This window comes from Drosophila novamexicana, unplaced genomic scaffold, assembly GCF_003285875.2.
Source record: "Drosophila novamexicana strain 15010-1031.04,08,12 unplaced genomic scaffold, DnovRS2.1 tig00000817-arrow-arrow-pilon, whole genome shotgun sequence".
Classification (NCBI taxonomy): Eukaryota; Metazoa; Arthropoda; class Insecta; order Diptera; family Drosophilidae; genus Drosophila; species Drosophila novamexicana.
Genome location: NW_020824827.1, coordinates 1,747,398 through 1,767,497, shown reverse-complemented (window position 1 = coordinate 1,767,497; position 20,100 = coordinate 1,747,398). Strand labels below are relative to the sequence as shown.

Genomic DNA, 20,100 nt, shown 5'->3' with positions numbered 1-20,100 from the left:
ACATTAATATATTATCTGCCGTGTCCTAATAGGATGTAAATTTCAGCAAGATTTTAATTAAGTAGAGCGAATATCCCCAATGCAAACACGAGTCTGCTAAGAACAGCTGTTAATAATTGTCGTGTCACGAACCAAACGTTCGTAATCGATAGGACACGTTTAGTAGAGCAAGTATCCCCAACACGAACACGAGGCTGTTGAGAACAGCTGATAATAATAGTCGTGTCACGAATCAGCCGTTCATTATCGATAGGACACGTTTAGTTCCGATATTTAATGTACTTACGATAAATCAAAATAGCACGAAGGCGAAGTGGGCTCCACTGGAAGAACATGAAAATGATGAACCTTACTGCAAAGCCAATGTAGAAAAAAACGCGAATTAACCTCTTAAAGAAAACATGTGAAGAAGATGAAACTAGCAGAGGTAAGTAGAACAATTTCATTGGCCAATGGACAACACACAGCAAACACACTTGTGGCAAAATGTGATGCAAATTTTGTAAATCAGTTGACAACAACAACGACGAAGAAGAGAGCAAAAAGCACACGCAGCGCAGAAAACAGAAAAAACACGACCAAGAGACCACGAAAACTTCAACGACGACAGCAACGACGACGACGACGGCTACAAAGTTCTTGGAGTGGTGGCCACAACCACAACGCTTGCCAACGTTCAGCCACAGCTGAAGGGGAGAGAGAGAACTGAGGCGGCGGCGGCAGGTGGCAGTGCAGTAAGGAGAGCTCATGCTGAAAAATCAATCAAGCAACAGCACATGCTGTCCACTGTTTCGACTCTAATTAACTAAAGCACTCAAAATGGACTTCGAGAGGATCATTAACGGTTTGGAGTCGAATCAAACGCACGAGAATGAAGAGGCAAAGAAAAAACTTGTTGAACTTTTCACCCAAAGTGAGTTATCGCCAATTTATCATTTAAGATACTATTTGCATTTCCCAACTCCCAACCCATAGATAAGGAACAATGGCCAGTGCGTTACATGCTGGACTACTACATCAATACGGGCTCAATGCGCATCATGGAAGTGCTGGTAAAGGCACAGCCTCCACACGATGGCTACATATTTGATCGCCTGGACGACTGGCTCAAGCAGCAACAGTTTCGCGTGCAGGCGCTAAATGTCTTCTGTTTCATTGTGCGACGCCATCCCACCTGGTTGCACAAAATCGAGAAGCATCGCCTCATAAAGAGCGTATTCAAGCTGCTCATGGTGAGTGATTAGCCCGAATCTTCATCTTTATATGCCCCTAATCTTTTACTAATATTGTCCATTTAGCACGAGAAAGATATTGTGCCGTTGATGAGCGCGCTGCTGTGCATAATTACGCTGTTGCCCATAATACCGAACTCTGTGCCGAACCTGTTGAACGATCTGTTTGACGTGTTTGGACATTTGGCCTCATGGAAATCGCAAAACGTGAATAGGCTGCCGGATGAGAAGCTGGTCCACTTGCAATTGGGCTTGCAAATGCTCTTTCATCGCCTGTATGGCATGTATCCGTGCAATTTCCTCAGCTATCTGTCGGAATTCATCAAGAAGGACAAGGGCGGCATCTTCCAACATACGATTAAACCATTGCTGGACACGGTGCGCGTGCATCCGATGCTCTTGACGGCCACCATTGAAACAGAGGTGAGCAACGCCCGTTGGAAGGAAATGGAACCACACGATGTGGTCATGGAGTGTGCACACTTGTCGCTGCCCGTGCTGCATCCCGATTCCACAAACGAGGACATCAACTCCGCCTATCCCTGCAGCACGCCCAGCTTTAGTCGCATGACTTCGACCAACTCTTACAGCGATCAGCACAACAATATTAGCAATCAGCTAAGTGCACAGCAGCTAATTGGCGCACCTGTTCGACGCTTTGAGTCGGCGCTGGCCGAGAGCGGCAACACACCGATCTGGAGTCCACATAACGAAATAGCCGCTGCTACCGGCAGCACTGCTATACCCTTGACGCCGACGCCGCCGTTTATTTTGCCGTCCAGCAGCAGCGCGCAGCTGCTTGTTGCGACAGGCTCTTCGCCGCCGGAGGCAGCTGTCGAGGCTACGCCGGAGACAACACCATTGAAAGATTTGCGCGACTTTAAGCAACACCAACAGCAGCAGCAGCAGCAGCTGCCCAACTCACATGCGGTGCGCGCGATATTTGGTAGCAGCCAACCATCTTCGCCCATGCGCAAGGATCAGCAAAGCCAGTTCCACTTTCCTGACATCAATAAAATGCAGCAAGGTGAGCTTCCAGAGCTCAGAGATACAATGCTCACGGCTACTCTTTGCCCGACCGGTCCGAATGCTGTGCAGGCGACGCTGCACACCTGGGACACCAAGGAACTAAGGGGCACCGTTTGCGGCGACTGCAACGAAACGGATCGCAGCCTATGCAGCGATGGGGGCCTACACATGCCCACCAGCCGGTCCATGCATCAGCTGGTCAAGGGCTTCAGGCGACGAAATCGCATGGTTAGCTGCAACGAGAGCAGCAATACCAGCGGCTGGCCTGGCAGCACAGCGTCCAAGCGGGCAGCATTAAACAGCGCGCCGGAGGACAGGCAAATACGACGCACCAAATCGTGCTCGGCTCTAGCCGGCCTGCAGCATGAAGATGATGACGAAACCGATTGCCCGACGCTGCCGCAGAATAATGGCAATGGGAATTGCGTGCAAACACAAAAGACTGGGCTGGCCGGCAGCCGACTGCAGCGTAGCGGCCGCATGCTGACCATGGTAACAGCGAAAATTGCGACCGGGATTGCATGCAAGTCGCAGGAGGTGCAGACAATAGAGATGGTGCCATCACGGTACGAGAATTGGCTCGTTGAGCTGTTGCTCGAGTGCAAGGAGCAGCGCAATAAGTACGAAAGAAGTCAATTGTACCCGCAGGACATACTCGATCAGTACATAATGCGCTCCGTACACGCCAAGGATAGTTCCGATGCAACATCCAATCTCACTGTCTCGTCCCTGCAGGAGCAATACCATCTGACGTGCTTGCAGCTTCTGTACGAGCGCTATCGACGCAGCATTCACGCGGAGCGCAATCGCCGCCTGATGGGACGCAGTCGTGACAAGCGTAGTCTGGAAATGGAGCGGGATCGTTTGCATGAACAGCTTAAGAACTTTGTTGTGAAGAACCGCGATCTGGCCCTGAAAATGGACTCGGCTATTCGGCAGTCGAATGAGCGACAAAACAACTACAACCTGGAGCTGGCCGACCTTAAGTCCAAATATCAGCACGAACTGGAGCAGAATAAATGTCTGCGGCAGGCAAATGATGATCTGCAAACGCGTCTCAGCTCCGAGATGCAGCAGCGCAAGGAGATCAACTACGAGGTGGAGTTTCTGCGCGGTCAAATCTTCACCATGAGCACGGAGCTGCAACGTGCCCAACAGCAAGCGGACATGGGACTGCAATGCAAGCAGGAGCTGGCGCGCTTGGAGGCAGAGTTTATTATCATGGGCGAGGTGCAGGTGCGTTGTCGGGATCGACTGGCCGAAATTGATAACTTTCGTGCGCGCGACGAGGAGCTGCAGCTGCTTCAAGAGAGCTACAATGCAGAGCTAAAGGGTAGGTTTCAAAAAAAAGGCATAGAAAGTGTACCTAACCGATCGTTATTTCGCCCACAGAGCTAAAGCACAACTTGGATGAGAAGACATCTCTGCTCGAAAGCACCAGGCACAAAATCAGCGAACAACAGGCTCAGTTGGTCAACAGCGAGAAGGTCATCACCGAGCAGAAGCGTTTGCTGCGCACCGTCAAGGATGAATACGAGGAAATGTTTAAGGTAAGCTGTAATAAATGATGAAGCCAGAGTTAAGCGAATATACAATATGACCTCCTTCCAGTCGGTGAACAAAAAATACGACATTCAAAAGAAGATCATTGTACAAATGGAGGAGAAGCTCATGCTGTCGATGCAGCAGCCACAGAGCGCAGTGGGCCACGCCACTTGCTCGCCGGACACCGACCGTACTGGTGAGCACTTGATATCAATAATTCCCATTTCTCGTTTATTGACCAAGTTTGTGTTTGCAGACATCGCTTCGTCCATGGAGCGCAACTCGCCGCTCTCCACGTCGCTGGCATCTAGTGAAAGTCTCTCAGCTAGCCTGCGCTCCACGGAGCTAAAAAATCTTCAACAGTTGCTCGAGCCGCCTTCGATGCCGGATGTTCTAAACAGCATGGCCGGCGGCACAGGCTCCGGCACGGGCACGAGCTTGTACGAAGACAATGCGCGCATGCCGGCAATTGACTTGGCCACGTCGGCAGGCACTGCTAGCGCTATAAACATTATGCAGACGACAGCGACGGCAGCATTGCCGCAAGAATTGGACCTGCCTACGACATCAAATCACACACAACATACCCACCCACAGCCACATCCACATCCACATTTACATTTGCAACAGCAGCAGGAGCAGCAGCCAGCGCAGAGTCAGCAGTAGGAACTTGATGCAAACAGAACAGAAAGTACACAAGGCTGTCAATTATATAAACAGAAAGATATGGTCGTCGGAAAGGACAAGCATCAACTATAAATTAAATATGCATCAAAAATAGCTACAAATATCTCTTCTTTTTTCGTCTCCACTACCAAAAAAAATTAATGTCGGAATATGAAACGAATTGTTCAGGGTTTTTCGCATTCAGTTTAAAAAACTGCAACTAAAGTTTAATAAAACGCAGAGTCCGCGCAATAATTATATATATAACGATTATAAACGTTTGAAATTTTAACTTGTTGGCACATTGCAATGTGTTTTGTCGTATAAAATTGTACAAAAAAAAAAAAAAAGTAATAAAACGAAAATAGGTTTTGATATGATGAAACATTTAAATAAAAATATTTCAAGTGCATATTGATTTAACAATAAACATGTTAAAAACTAGTTTTTGTCTTCGACTAATTTAATTTGTTCAATGAATCTCGACATTATGTAACATTGGCGCGAAATTTGAATGGAATTTGAGCACAACATTTTGCGGCAGTACCAACATAAATAAGTTAAACATAGCCTGCTGCTGACAACTCTATTAAAAGCTGGGAGAGCCAAAGGCACAAAATTCAAATTTCGCTTGTGCGCAACAGATGTCGCCATTGCCAACTGTGCGAAAAGTTGTCCAACATAAATAGGTTAAACATTTTCCGCTGCTGGCAACTCTATAAAAAGCTGGGAGAGACAAAGGCGCAAAATTCAAATTTCGCTTGCGCGCAACAGATGTTCGGCGTTGCCAGCTGTGCGAAAAGTTGTCAGCGCCAACAGCTGTTTTCTGTACTAAACGTAGCAAGAGGAAGAACAACTCAACAATCAGCGAAAAACGCCTCGAAAACAAAAAAATTATGTTGTCGCAATATATGGAGGAATTTGAACAGGTATGCATAGACCAAAGGCAACACGCACTACAAACAGCATATAATTCGATCCCACCAAAATTAGGAGCCCTTCGAGGTAGGCGAATTTATTGAACGTCTGACCTGGCGCACCAACAATGAGCTGCAGAACAGCGAGGATTTCAATCCTGTGGCATTGCACGACACATTCATACAAACGATTAAGGATTTGAAAATTCTGCAGGAGAAGCAGCAAAGCAAGTGCGAACGCCTCGAGGAATCCCTGCACCAGGAGCAGGATTCGCATGCCAAGAAAATTTCGAAGCTGCAAGAACGACACCAAACGGCCATCGATTGGTTTGGCCAGCTGGACGAGAAGATCAACTCTGTGGCTGGCAAGATAATGCATTTGGGTGAGCAGTTGGAGAATGTGAATACGCCGCGTAGTCGTTCGGTGGAGGCACAAAAATTGCTCAGCTACATGTCCGAATTCCTAATGGCCGGGCCCGTCATAGTCAATGATGTATTCACCGATCCGCTGCGCTTAAACGAAGCAGCGGATGTTATACAGAAGCTGTACGCAATTTCACAGGACCTGCCGCCGGGCAACTTTGCCGAGTCCAAGCGGAAAATTGAAAAGAAATACGATGAAGTCGAGCGCCGACTGATCGAAGAGTTCGCCGCGGCACAAAAGAGCGAGGATATCGAGCGCATGAAGTCGCTGGCCCAGATCCTATCCCAATTCAAGGGCTACACGCAGTGTGTGGATGCCTATATCGAGCAGAGCCAAATGCAGCCGTATAGCGGCAAGGATATATTCATTGGCATAGTGCCCATGTGCAAGCATCACTATGAGATAATCAAGAAGGTCTTCGCCAATCCGCAGCAGGTCATGTCCAAGTTTATTCTAAATATCTATCAATTGAAACTGCATCAGTATGCCATGACCAAGTTGGACGATAAAAAGGACGAGGAGAAGTATCTACGCACGCTCTATGAGCTCTACTCACGGTAAGACGGAGCTTATTTATAGATTGCATTCAATATTCAATATCGTAATATTTTCAGCACCTTAAAACTGTCCAGCGATCTACAAGTCTACATGTCCACCATCGATGATGATCTGCTCCACAAGCTCACACAACAAATCTTCATGAAGAACCTTGCGGGCTATGCTGAAATTGAGCTCAAATGCCTGACGGCCAAGTGCTCGTCGGAGCTGGAGAAGTTTTATGCGAGCAAGAAGCATCAGAAGACACAGACCACAAAAGGTTTTCGGCGCAACATGGAGGTGCTCATTGCAACGCGAGCCAACATTAACATAGCTGTCATTGAGGATTATGGTGGGGAGACGTTTCTATCAGAGGAGCTGGCCATCAATATGCTGCAAGAGGCAAAGGCATCCCTCAAGCGTTGCCGATTGCTCTCCAGCGAGGCGGAGCTGCCCGGCAATGCGATCAAGTTGAATGATATATTGTTACGGTTTCTCATGCACGAGCATGTCGACTATGCCTTGGAGTTGGGTCTGCAGGCGGTGCCATTGGCGGAGGGCAAAGTATTTCCCCAGCTGTATTTCTTCGATGTGGTGCAAAAGACCAATATCATTGTGCATTTGCTGGATAAATTGTGCAATTCCTCAGTTATACCCTGCGTTAGGTACGAATACAAGTTAATCTAATTGAGAATTGTACAAATTATTTGCATTTGCAGCAACACACCAAAATACTCGGATTATGTGTTTAAGAAGCGCATATTGATGGAACAAATTGAAACGAAACTGGATCAGGGTCTGGATCGCTCGATAAGCGCAGTAATTGGCTGGGTCAAGGTCTATCTGCAGTACGAGCAGAAGAAAACGGACTACAAGCCCGAAACAGATGTAGATACTATCTCATCGGCTGTAAGAATTTGATCTCCATGATCCTACGCACATAATACCATGAGCTATTCTTTCACAGGCGTGCCTTCAAGTTGTGCAGAGTCTGCAGCCAGTTATTGTGCAGATAAAGAAGTGCGTGGATGGCGAAAATCTGCAAAACGTGCTGACAGAGTTCGGAACCCGACTCCATCGCATCATCTACGACCATTTGCAGACAATGCAATTCAATACGGCGGGCGCCATGTGCGCCATTTGCGATGTGAACGAGTACAGAAAGTGTATACGTGAGCTGGAGAGTCCATTGGTGACTCAGCTCTTTGATATACTACACGCTCTGTGCAACTTGCTATTGGTGAAGCCACAAAACCTTCAAGAGGTGTGCACAGGCGATACTCTGGTAGGTGATATGTGATATTTATAGACGATCGTTTCAAACAGTTTCGCTCTTTATTGGCACAGAACTATCTGGACAAGTCGGTGGTGCGGCAATTCATCCAACTGCGCACCGATTTTCGTGTCATTAAGAATACAAACTATCTGAAGGGGATCATCGAATAGCACAATTGGCAGACGCGAATCCGCTGCTGAGTCACATTCCCAAATTTGTCCCAATCAATTTACTTTTTGTGTATTTATTTATATAAACGTAAACATGATCAAGTAACAAAGTACATGCTTCAGTTTTCAATTAAACTCAAGTGCTTGATATATTTTTATCTATTCATCAGCCATCATTGCTCATTTTTCATTAGTTGTAGCTCTCGTCATGTCCCAAATACTATGGGAACGGCTCCGAAACGGATCGAATTTAATCAGTCGACAGCTCGTTCACAGCCAATAAATCAAAGTTTATTGCCTAAGTATACACAAATTATTTATTTACAATTGAATTTAATGACGATTCCCGAATTGCAGATACCGCCAGTTAAACGCTACCAACTGCCACAAGTTGGCCAGTAGCTCGTGCCTTTACGTCAGTCACCAGCTAGCTGTGAAGCCAAACGTATCAGAGTACTATTTGTCGCGTGTTAGATTAACCAAAAAAAAAAGTAGCCCAGCATTATCGTTTACCTTTGTTACAATCACATCCGAAATTTTTTGTGCGAAAATTGTGCCGCGATCTGTTGCCACAAACGGTTTTTGGCCATGCGCGGCTATTTTGTTTACTACTTGAAAATTCTCTGGGCCATTTGTGTTGTCCACGAATCGGCCGCCAATGCCATGAGGATCAGCAGAAATGATGCCTATAAGAAGCTGTTGTCCTTGCGCTCGCTACCTTTTGAGGATTGCGGTGAGTACTTAGGTGTTCCTTCGCCAGGCGGATACAATCCTCGTTGAGCTCAATCCGGGAATGAATATTGTTATTGATATTGAAAGATATGGTAGAATATTATTTTTTATTATTATTATTACTATTATTATTGTTGTTGTTATTATTATTATTATTATTATTATTTTATTATTGTTATTATCATTGGTATAATTATTATTATTATTATTGTTGTTGTTATTATCAGTATTATTATTATTATTATCATTATTATTATTATTATTATTATTATTATTATTATTATTGTTGTTATTATTATTATTATCTGTATTATTATTAGTACATTATTATCAGTATTATATTCTTATTATTATTTTTACTATTATCATTGTTATAATTACTTTTATTATTATCATTGTTATAATTATTATTATTATTATTATTGTTGTTGTTATTATCAGTATTATTATTATTATTGTTTTTATTATTATTATTATCTGTATTACTATTATTACATTATTATCAGTATTATTATTATTATTTTTATTATTATCATTGTTATTATCATTGTAATAATAATTATTATTATTATTATCAGTATTATTATTATTATTATTATTATCAGTATTATTATTATTATTATTATTATTGTTATTATTAGGAAATGTTATACAATATTTATAACAATCTGATTCTATATTGAAACCTTTCTTTGTTTTGAGCTACAAAATATATATCCACAATAAGGTTTTAAGTCGATTGAAGCTGATCAAATTTCCTTTTAATATTAATTATACTCGATTTTCTTGGACACATTGGCAAAAACGGTATCAACTTTATTTTAAATAGCAGGCTCAAGTGAGTATTGAATAGAAATCGCAGCATGTACATATAATATGTTTAAATATTAAGTAAATATAATTGTACATATTATCTACGAAATGCTTTGCCTATGCTGCAAAACAAGCTTTCTGCATTTATCAAACAATATTTATATCTTTTTGTATTATAATATGCCCGGAATCGCCTTCTTTAATAATTACTCATTTCTTTTCATTGTTTATAATCTTCAATCTTTTTTTTTTTTTGTTAATTTTTATAATTTAAATATAGCCACAACATTTTGGAATAGTTAAGACGTCTATCGTCTATGCTGATATGCAAGAATTACGACATTAATCAGTGTCAATTTTTTATTGCAAAAGTTTCCCATTCACAAATAGAAGAAAAAAAAATGAAACAGGTTTTGGTTTTTTTTGTTATTGATTTTAATCATAATAAATAATCATAATTCATAAAAAACTAATCATTTTATAACGTTAGACAAAGTCTAATAAATCATCATTACTTTACACTTTTTATTTGTCTTATAAATGATGACCAGACGTATTATAGACATTTATAGATGAATACTATACTTTTATGGGATTTTCGAAAATGTAGCGGCAAGCAATGCCAGTCCATTAAATCTCTTGGCTTAATTAGATATATACTTATTAATTATTAATTATATATACCTCAAGAAAAATGTGTAACGAATTCAAGGACACATTTTTGAGCACATATACATATAATATTTGAGTCCTTTTTGTTTAAATGAAAAATAGTTTACAGAGACTTCTTTTTGACTTCGACAATACATTTGAGAAGCAAGGAGAAGAGCTCGATTATTTTTGCTTTACCATATTGAAACATTATTATGAATATTTGTTAAAACTTTAATTCCAATTATATCTTATATATACTGTTAAAAAGCAGTAAAAATTTGCCCTAAGTCGCAAAATATTTCCAATATTTACAGTAATTCAGTCCACTTTTCCACGTTTCCTCAATTTTAATAAGTTTCTTCTTCATATTTGTAGCTGTTTTCAGAGTTAGTACGACAGAATCTCGAATATCCTTCTCGAATCCTTCATCTTTCAGGAGTATTTTATCTACTCTACGTCCGAGATAAGTTTTCTGTTTGATTTCATTTTACATATCCATCACAAAATGGCGTCGCATTCGTTTTGGCCCCAATATCTTATAATGTTGGCAACGAAGCGTTTAGTATGCACGGAATGCACGTACTTGTAAATAAGTTCCATCCAAAACTCGCCTTTTATATAACAACAAATACATATAGACTAGTTGAATAATATTGTATATTTCTCTAAGGAATGCATTCGCATATATGTATTCATGTATATATTATTAATCTTGTGGATTTTGCAGGTTCCCTATATCATGTGAACTACCTGAACATTGAGAGCTGTACGAAGGTGCCCTGTTCTATGGCTCGCGATTCCACTGTTAAGGTTACGGTGCTCTTCGATGATAACGGTAAATATTTGCTGATAACGGGGGATCATGCATTTAAATTCTTTTATAAGCTCTCTCGCCAAATCGCGCAGTACTCGGAAACAGAAATAGCTTAGCGAGGGCGAAGATACGCATGTGGGGGAAGTAACTGTAGTACCTAACGGTAGCTGATGTGGCGAGGAGGAGGAGGAGGGGGGGGAAGGTAATCGTGTGAATCGACGAAGACGGCGATAAAGTGCTGTTATGCATGTCATAAAAATAATTGATCAAATGGGCGTGTAAATCAAAATAATACCCATGTACAAATGTGCAATACATGCATATACATATAGATAAGTAAGTATGTATGTGTGTGTGTGTGTGTTTGCCCAATGCAATTTGGGTTAGCGATATTATTGATTTTGAATATATAAATAGACCACATAGAGCTTTACTGTGTTTTGATTATTCAGCAAATAATTCCAGCGTACTGCACACAGGCCCAATAGAACTCTGAGACCAGAAGCTGATAAACACTCAAGTACCTTAATTTATTTTGCGATCTATAATGTGAAATCTAAAGTACCAAGTCAATTAATATTTGCGTTTCTTAGTAAAATGGAAAAATGTTAACTCTCTCTCTCTTTCTCTCTCTCTCCCTCTACTTCGTCGTACAGAATTTTAAATTCTGTTAAGTTAACTGTTATCTAATTGTGTAGAAAATATACGTATATCCTGATCTAATGTTAATGTCTAATGTTTTTTATTGCAGGCAATGGTGTTTCCTTTCTGAAGCACGAGGTACGCTGGGTCTTCACCTATGTCAAGACTGAAGCGGCCATATCTCCCGATCCTTGCGATGGCGACCACAACTGCATATTGAACGTGAATGATAGTAAAAGCTATTGGGCCAACATCTATGTGAATCCAACATTGCCTGTGGTGAGTTTCATTCGAATATTTATCTCTTCCTTTACTCACCACTGCTTTGGTTGCAGATGAAGGGCAGCATGCTCTGGGAGGCCAAAGATGAAAAAAATCAAAATCTCATATGCTTTGAGGTGCCCGTTGTAATTACAACATAAACATATGTACACACACACACACAAACAGACAGACAAATATATATACAGTGCATAAGTGCGAATGTAAATATGTGTGACGCAGATTAAGCAGAAGAATTTATGCTACTTATGTGAAATACAATAAAATAATTGGTGCATGCAAAAACAACAACAATGGAAACATTAGTAGGGCAACAACAAGTACATACACCCACACACACACACACACACATACTTATGCATCCTTTAATGAAACTCTGAATGAATGGGCGCTGCAGGAGGAAGAAGAAGACAACAGCGAAGGAGCAGAGCGAAACATAAATAATGCGATCTTTTGTTTTTGGCACTGCTGCGCTGCTAGCGGCACACGAAGCAGCGACGCATTTGGGAGCATGAGCGCCAGCCACACGCTTTCACGAGCGCCGCGAGAGCCGAACATAAAAAATCGAGCGCAAACGAGCTGCCGAGCAGCCGAGCGAGCGAGTGGGGCCGAGCGCACAAACTATGTTCAGCATCCAGATGCAATGCAATTGGTCGTTCGCTCAGTGTGTCAGTCAGTCTTTGTGGGTGCAACACGTCGGTCGCAACACGCAGAAGCAGTAGCCGCGTCCGCGTCCGCAATTGCAGTCGCAGTCGCAGTCGAGAAGTGCAAAAGCGAACAGATAAAATCGAAACTTAATTAAATAATAAACGCGCGCGCGATCGATCACAGGAAGAAGCCTCTCGCCAATTGTGCTGTACACAGGGTGTTGCCAGATTGTTGGCGTTTTGAGACCAAGTGCTAAATTCTGCGTCCACTCCTTGGGGTGGTGGTTGCCAGCGGCATTTCGTTCATTGTGCGTCAAGTGTAAGTACAACAAAAACAAAATGCTCTGCCCGGCCCTGCTCGGCTCGGCTCGTTTGCTTGCCATTTGCGCAATTTGGTCGGCGTAAAATGAGATTGCCTTCGTGCTAATTGCGGCAAACGGTGCGGTAGGGGTAGCTATGTGGGCCGGGGCAGCTGCGGGCAGCCGAAGATGGGGATGCCATGGTGACATGCAACGCCGCACCGGCCATACAAGCTACACTTGGCGTGGCAAAGTCGTCAGCGCCATACCCTTTGCATCGGAAGTAACCGCATCCAATTCCCTGAACCTGAACTTTGCTAGCGACTGCAAAATTAGCCCAGAATTGGAATTGGAGATCTTTTTTGTTGTCCGCAAATGCTGGCCTGAAATTTCAGATCGGATCGCTTCATACTTCCAATGACAAATTAGCGTAATGTGAGAAGCTTCAACTGATTCTATTTTCTTGTAATTGTTAATAGAAAATTTCGGACTCAAAATGATTCACGAGTTAGCTTCAAGCTATACAAATTTAGGAGTTGAAAATCATATAGTGTACATTAGATTGACATTTTTTTTATTAACATTTAGATACAAATGTGCCGTAATTTTCCCACGAATTAATTAATTATTTAATTAGACATAAAGTCTTGACTCAAGACTCTTGAGATAACAGCAAGAATAATTTTTGGTTTATAGTATGAAAATAATAATATAAGAAATACTATAATATAAATTTAAATAGGAATGTAAAAAATGTTAAATGTATTTTATATATAATTTCTTTACATTCTTAAACTAAGATGAAATGCAAACATTTACCTATCAAACATTTTAGGATATATTGTGGGGCATACATCATACACAACTAAGACGCAGGATTTTTGTCGAATTCAAACAGACATAACACGTTAATACTTCTTTTCCCTAAATTGAATTGAAATTAAGATAGAGAAATCCCAAAATATGCTTACTAACGAGCGAAATTAGTTTCTAAACTCGTATCTTAAATCTTCTGAATCATATATTAAGCATATTTCCGAATTGATTTCTGTTAATTGCAAATAATTGCTATAATTACTCTATAAATTGGAGCTGTATTTAATCTTATAGCACATTTATATATAGTTGCTGCTAAAGTTAAATATAGTTATTTACAAAATTAGATAAGCACACAATTTTTAAGAATTTCTCAAAATAATTTGCGTAATTTTGTGTGTTTTAAACTAAAAAAAAATCATAATAATATTTATTGATATAAAACTCTAACCCAAAAATAGGAAATTTGTAGGATATTTAATTAATTTAAACTAATTGCACATATATAATAGCTCCTCCTAAAGTTAAATATAGTAATTTGTGAGCTGAGAACATGTTGAAAATTTAAATAGGCACACAAAGAATTTGTTCTAGGCAGTTTGTTAAACTATATTGCAGAGCTATAGTTTATTATATAATTTAGGTAATATTTAGGTTATAATATTATATTTTCAAACCAAACAAACATAATGTTATGTTATTTAATGATAGTCTTAATTATAAAACTCTACATAGTGTTGAAAATGTTCATATCCAACTAGTTTGTATAGTGGCGCAATTGTAGAGCATCCGATCGTCGTGGCATGCGCAAGATTAATGACGATTCCAGCCTCCCCGTTTGGCAGTTTACTTTGCTCTTCTTGCGTTTACTTTAACGTAAAAACTTTTTATGTGCGGCTGCCAGTGCACTTGAGCAGCAGCAACAATGCGATGACGATGTTGTTGTTGTTGCTGTTGTTGTTGCTACTGTTGTTGCTGGTTGTTGGTCAAAGTGTTAAACGATTTGCATCATATTACACACTGTTGTTGATGCTTCGCTGCCCGGCCATTGTCGCCAGCTCCAGAGTCGCAGTCGCAGTCGCAGCCGCAGTCGCAATCGCAGTCAGTGGCTCAGCCTCGGGCCCGAAGCGCTATTGTGCTAAGCTCCGAAGAACGCAGACCTTAACAAAAGCCAACTACCACCAACGATTTATCATAGCAGCAGCAGCAGCGACGTCAACGAAATCGATCCGGATCGTTTAGCTTCGCTGCCTAAGGCGTGTGTGTGTGTGTGCGCGCGCGTGCATGTGTGCGTGCGCGCGCGTGTAAGTGTGTGCGTGTGTGTGCTCTGCTATGTGTGTGCGCAGCATAAAAAGATAATTTTGAATTTTTGAATCGTTAAAAGCAATTAATTGCCACTACGCAGCGGCAGCCAGCCAGGCAGACAGCCAGTCAGCCATCCTGGCTGCGACGGCGACGGCGACAGCGACTGCGACTGCCATTCCATATGACAGCGCTGCTTTTGCCCGATTTACTGCCCAATTTTGTTGCAAATTTTGCGTTCCGCGGAACTTGCTGCATTTCATCTTGTTGTCATCAGCGCTGTGCTTATTCTTGTTGTTGTTGTTGTTGTTGTTGTTGTTGTTGTTGCCGCCGATCGTCGCACATTCATTTGTCGCTTAATGTCCCTCTGTTGCGTCTGCGTTCGCTCCCCCTTCCGCCCCCTGCCGCTCCTCGTCTAGTGTCGCGCCGTTTGTTCTGTTGCGTTTGCTGCTGCTGTTCCCGTTCCTTGGCCCGCCAGAGTGCCCAGAGTGTCTGTATCTGTATCGTCTTGGCATGTGCGGCATCTGCCGGCTGCCTGGCTGGCTGGGCTTCTGTGATGAGATCTCCGTCCCGGCTATATGCTGGCTGCTGCTCTACGAGTGTGTGCATGTGTGTGTGTGTGTGTGTGTGTGTGTGTGTGTGTGTGTGTGTGTGTGTGTGTGTGTGTGTGTGCTTGTGCTTGTGAATCTGGTGACATCCACTTGCATGTGCACATTCATCTTTATTTTATTTTCTTTGCTTCACATTCACACGCACACACAAACATGCACACACACACGCACACACAGTTGGGGCAGCATCGACCAAGCCATAAAACATTAGTTTCCCATTTGCGTGCTAAATACCCTATGTGGGGTTGGCAAGCTGCATGCCAATTTAAAAGGTTGGCTTAGCAGTCAATTCCGCGCAAACAGAGGAATGCCGTTTAGCCGGAGCAATGCGCAACTGTCCAGTACCAGGAATGACAGCTTATACATACATATGTGTATGTCATTTAGCTACATTCAAATGTAACATATCAAATGAGGCTACGCTTTGTTTACGTGACTATAAATCTGTGACACTTTTAATAACTGAAATATCAAACATTAAATAAATAATTGTATAAGCACTCAAATCAACCGTTTCAATCTGTTGTCCTTAAACAATAGTCCTTGCTTTCTTACTATTATCATTATTATTATTGAGATTAATAAGTTGCGAGTATATATATTTTTGACAGACAGAATTAAGAAGAAGCACTTATTATTATACTATGAAACATTGTTTGCATTATTTTGCTTAAATATTTCATGTATTTCAATATATAAGGACTTTCTAGAATTTCGAATTTTTTCGAATCAACTCCAGAACTAAAGTGTTCCAGTTTGCGAGAGAGTTTTGTACTTAAATAGAACATGTTTTTAGAAAATGTTTGCTTTCTTTGGAAAATAGGAATTATTATAGTTGAACATTTGAATATTTTCTTTAATTTTTTCAAGATTTAATGTATTACTTTAATAAATATTGTGTGCATTTCTTTTGGTAATAGAAAAATTAAACTTATTTTGCAACCTTTCTCAGGAAAATTACCGTAGAATTTGCAAGAAAAGTAGAAAATCATTTTAAAAGAAATAAGCATTTAATATTGTTCAAAGCACATCAGAATACAAATTGTTTTGACTTAGCTAGGGTATCATGGCAGTCGGTATTGGAAACTTTTGTAGTTCGTCTAACTGAGCGGTGCGTTCGTGGCACGCACCGTGATGCGCGCTTTGAAGTCCTGTCAAGCACTTGAGATACATTTATGTATTTTTGCATTTTCATTGCTGCCACTTGGAGTTGAGAGCAGGCGGGAGGGGCGGGGCGGGGCAGAAATGCGCAGAATGATTAGTTAGTTGGTCAGGCGAAATGGAATAAACCGGTTCGAGCGATCCTTCAGCATAATCAACATGCATAAATGCTGTTAATTATGAATGCACGGAATGCGTTAAGCCCAAGCGAGAGCTGAAGCTGGAGATGGAGATGGAGAGCTGATTATCTGGCATACATTCATTACAGATTGGCATCAGGTGCTCGAGCCACCCGAGAGTTTGAGATGCTGCCGATCTTGTTGGCGCTGGCGCTGGCCCTGCTGGGCAGCCGTGCCTCGAATGCGAGCAACGCAGCGATGCATCAACGCCAGCGCGACAGCACCGACATCAAGGAGAAGATCACGGAGCTGCAGTGCCTGGCCAATTGCGAGAACAACACCCCAGCCACAGTCCAGCGTTGCCTGGACCAGTGCAAATTGGAGCTGTTGCGTGCGCCCCGAGCCGGCAGCTGTCCGAGCAGCACGCTGCTCGCGCGGCAGGCGCGTCTCTCCTGTCTGGACAACTGTGTCTACGACCACGACTGCGTCGAGGTGCAAAAGTGCTGCGCCTCCGCGTGCGGCCCCGTCTGCGCCGAGCCGCTGGGCGTGCGCAACGCCAGCCAGCTGCCGCCCATACCAAAGATCCTGCGCTACAAGCTGCCGCGCAGCCACAAGGTGGAGCTGACCATTGAGCTGTCGCTCCTGCCCTGCTACTTCCATGTGGAGGTGCGCTCGCATATCGGGCGCATCTTTACGCCGCGCAAGCTGGGCATGTGGCAGTCGCAGCAGGTCGAGAAGATACTGGAGACGCGCGACGGACCCAGCAAATTGTAGGTACTCACGCCACGGTTATATCGATGCCGCAAATCTAACATGCAAACATATTTTTGACCATAGCATGGATATCTTCTTTAACATACGACCCGGTCGCTGGTATCAGGTGCGCGTTGCGGCGGTGAATGCCTACGGATTCCGCGGCTACTCGCAGCCCTCGCACGCCTTTACCCTGGCCAGCAGTAAGTGCAGCTTGTCGCCGTCCTAATCTTGACCAGCTCAATAGCCCAGCTCTGCATTTCAGATCCCAAGCCGCCCAAGGCGCCCAACGATGTGCGTGTCACCTCCAAGCACTACGACGGACGGCGCTCCGTGAGCGTCAAGGTGGTCTGGTGTCCGTCCAAGTCCAATCTGCCAGTGGAAAAATATAAAATCACCTGGTCGCTCTACGTGAGCAGCACGGATCAGCACATCTTCACTCTCTTTGCCTATGTCAGGGATGTAAGTGTTAAACCAACTAATTAACTAATTAAAATAAACTAATTAAATAAATATTTAGCTAAAACTCCGACTAAAGTTGCCTAAAGAAGGAGACATTTCCGACCTCATAAAGTATATATGATCTGAACACTGATCAAGAATCAACAGCCGAGTCGATATAGCCAAGTCCGTCTGTCTGTTTCTATGCGATCTATTCTCTCAGCTTTAAGGCTATCGTCGAAACTTTGCAGAAGTGCTTCATTCTGTTGAAAGCAGACCATATGTCGAAACCAAAGTAGGTTCTTGCATAGAAAACTTTTTTGTTTTTCAAGATATCTTGACCATACTCGGCATTTATTAGTTTTACTATGCTCCTCATATATTTGCAAAATCCCATCAACATCGGACCACTATATCATATAGCTGCCATAGGAACGATCGGTCGAAAATTAAGTTGTTGTATGGAAAACTTTTTTGTTGATCAAGATTTCTTGACGAAACTCGCCATTTATAAGTTAATTAACGTTCCTTACATTTATGCCAAATCCTATCAACATCGGACCACTATATCATATAGCTACCATAGGAACATTCGGTCGAAAATTAAGTTGTATGGAAAACTTTTTTGTTCTTCAAGATATCTTAACCAAACTCGGCATTAACTATTTTCCCTGTGCTTCTTAGCACCAGGCATACCACTTGGAGCGTTATGAAAAGGTTGGGCCTGCAAGTGTATTAAATCTTCGGCGTGCCGAAGATAGAAGATTTCGTGTAATCATAAAACAATTGGGAGCATGGCACAGATTAATCAATATCAAACTCATTTGCAGACGCATCAGTTCGAGATCAAGAAACTGCGTCCCAACTCCTCGTACTATATACAAGTGCAGGCCATGTCCATAATTGGGCTGCGGCGCCTGAAATCGGAGCAGACGGCGTTGTTATACAACACGACGCTTCAGTTGGACGAACCGTATGCAGCTCCGCTCGATTGCAGCAGCCACCATGTCAGGCACAAGTACCATCACGGCCACGCAGCCGCCGTCGCGGAGGAGATCAGCTCGACGCCAGCTGTGAGCTCCATTAATGAGGTTGGGCGGGCAAAGACGCCCGCGGAGCTGGGCAATGCCTCCTCCTATGATGTACGTTTCCGTTTGAACCGGAAATTTGGCATGATTGTGCAAATTTTGGGATTCCAGCCACACAAGGAGAAGTAAGTGCCAGTCCCCTCCCTCCCCTCCCCACCCCCCCCCCCCCCCCCCCCACTGTGTTTTACACATGTTATTCATGTTATTTGATTGTTTATAAACAATTCGCCGGAATTGTATTATTTTGCATTGCAGAGTCTTCGAGCTGTGCCCCCAAGAAACGAAATGCGAGCACCGCGAATTCAGCGCCATCCGTGTCAAAGTGAGTACAACGCGGCCACATGCCACGAGCTCGGTTCGTGCCCCTCGAATCATTACAGAAATCATTTGTCATTTGGTCAATTGGATTTGGGTTTCATTCGACACGTGAAACACGTTTGCGTGCGAGACGCCACGTACGTGGTTCATAGGCTACTCAAATCCAATTGCAGTCGTGAATTTCACAGATTTCGCAAACAATATGTTTCAAGACTGAAAAGTTTAATGAATTCATTTCATGGATAATTTGATTGATTGATAGACTGATTGGCGATCAATACTTCAGTGATGAAAATGCAATCTTAGGCGGGATTTCGAAGCATTCCACCCGCAACTGTGGAATAGTCGCGATCTAAGGCGGGGCATTCCACCCGCAGCTGTGGAAAAGTCGTGAAAAAAGGTTGCTTGAAAGTTAATAACTTACCATCCAGAGAACGTAGAGAAATTGTTCTTTGCGTCACACAATAAAATTATCCAGGGTTAAAAGGAACAGGGCTGGAATTGCGGGTTCACATTCAGTTAAAGCCCGGCTTAAAGATTCTATCTCATGTGCCCCATTATGTGTGCTTGATTACAGAAGGATTCGCTGGAGTTTAGCAAATTGAAATATAACACAACGTACGTGCTGAAGGCGCTGAGATCCAGTCCGAACTCCGTGCTGGAGGACACGAGGAATGCGTTCACCTTCACAACGCCCAAGTGCGAGAACTTTCGCCAACGTTTTCCCAAAATGCAAATCAAATGCAGCGACTAACCCGGCTCCGTGGTGGTGGATGCGTCGAGTAGGCAGTCGGCCAGTGGACCATGAGATT

The 20,100-nt window shown here is 42.8% G+C and overlaps 4 protein-coding genes and 1 long non-coding RNA gene across 7 annotated transcripts; 4 read left to right on the top strand and 1 right to left on the bottom strand.

The window, feature by feature from the left end:
- Positions 1-295: 295 nt before the first annotated feature.
- On the top strand, positions 296-4,812 carry LOC115764067 (hamartin). The gene is made up of 7 exons (XM_030706915.1): positions 296-427; positions 512-913; positions 976-1,232; positions 1,299-3,594; positions 3,654-3,811; positions 3,873-4,002; positions 4,063-4,812. The coding sequence occupies exons 2-7, from the start codon at positions 820-822 to the stop codon at positions 4,470-4,472; spliced, it is 3,345 nt and encodes a 1,114-aa protein (XP_030562775.1). The 5' UTR covers positions 296-427; positions 512-819; the 3' UTR covers positions 4,473-4,812.
- A 515-nt stretch (positions 4,813-5,327) lies between these two features.
- LOC115764105 (exocyst complex component 5) lies at positions 5,328-7,925 on the top strand. The gene is made up of 6 exons (XM_030706957.1): positions 5,328-5,401; positions 5,466-6,370; positions 6,428-7,015; positions 7,070-7,259; positions 7,318-7,635; positions 7,698-7,925. The coding sequence occupies exons 1-6, from the start codon at positions 5,369-5,371 to the stop codon at positions 7,794-7,796; spliced, it is 2,133 nt and encodes a 710-aa protein (XP_030562817.1). The 5' UTR covers positions 5,328-5,368; the 3' UTR covers positions 7,797-7,925.
- Positions 7,926-8,150: 225 nt separating this feature from the next.
- LOC115764106 (NPC intracellular cholesterol transporter 2) lies at positions 8,151-11,998 on the top strand. 3 transcript variants are annotated; one of them, XM_030706959.1, is made up of 5 exons: positions 8,151-8,529; positions 9,358-9,366; positions 10,723-10,830; positions 11,561-11,730; positions 11,787-11,998. In XM_030706959.1, the coding sequence occupies exons 1-5, from the start codon at positions 8,385-8,387 to the stop codon at positions 11,871-11,873; spliced, it is 519 nt and encodes a 172-aa protein (XP_030562819.1). In that variant the 5' UTR covers positions 8,151-8,384; the 3' UTR covers positions 11,874-11,998. The 3 variants fall into 3 exon arrangements, with proteins under 3 accessions (XP_030562819.1, XP_030562820.1, XP_030562821.1); XM_030706960.1 differs by having other exon boundaries at positions 8,152-8,529; positions 9,361-9,366; XM_030706961.1 differs by lacking the exon at positions 9,358-9,366 and having other exon boundaries at positions 8,161-8,529.
- A 409-nt stretch (positions 11,999-12,407) lies between these two features.
- LOC115764092 (anosmin-1) lies at positions 12,408-20,060 on the top strand. The gene is made up of 7 exons (XM_030706945.1): positions 12,408-12,699; positions 16,838-17,458; positions 17,526-17,644; positions 17,707-17,903; positions 18,713-19,095; positions 19,226-19,292; positions 19,866-20,060. The coding sequence occupies exons 2-7, from the start codon at positions 16,875-16,877 to the stop codon at positions 20,040-20,042; spliced, it is 1,527 nt and encodes a 508-aa protein (XP_030562805.1). The 5' UTR covers positions 12,408-12,699; positions 16,838-16,874; the 3' UTR covers positions 20,043-20,060.
- On the bottom strand, positions 19,514-19,993 carry LOC115764094. The gene is made up of 3 exons (XR_004017999.1): positions 19,911-19,993; positions 19,713-19,854; positions 19,514-19,665 (listed from the first exon to the last, which is right to left on the bottom strand). It is a non-coding gene; the product is annotated as an uncharacterized LOC115764094 (long non-coding RNA).
- Positions 20,061-20,100: the final 40 nt, after the last annotated feature.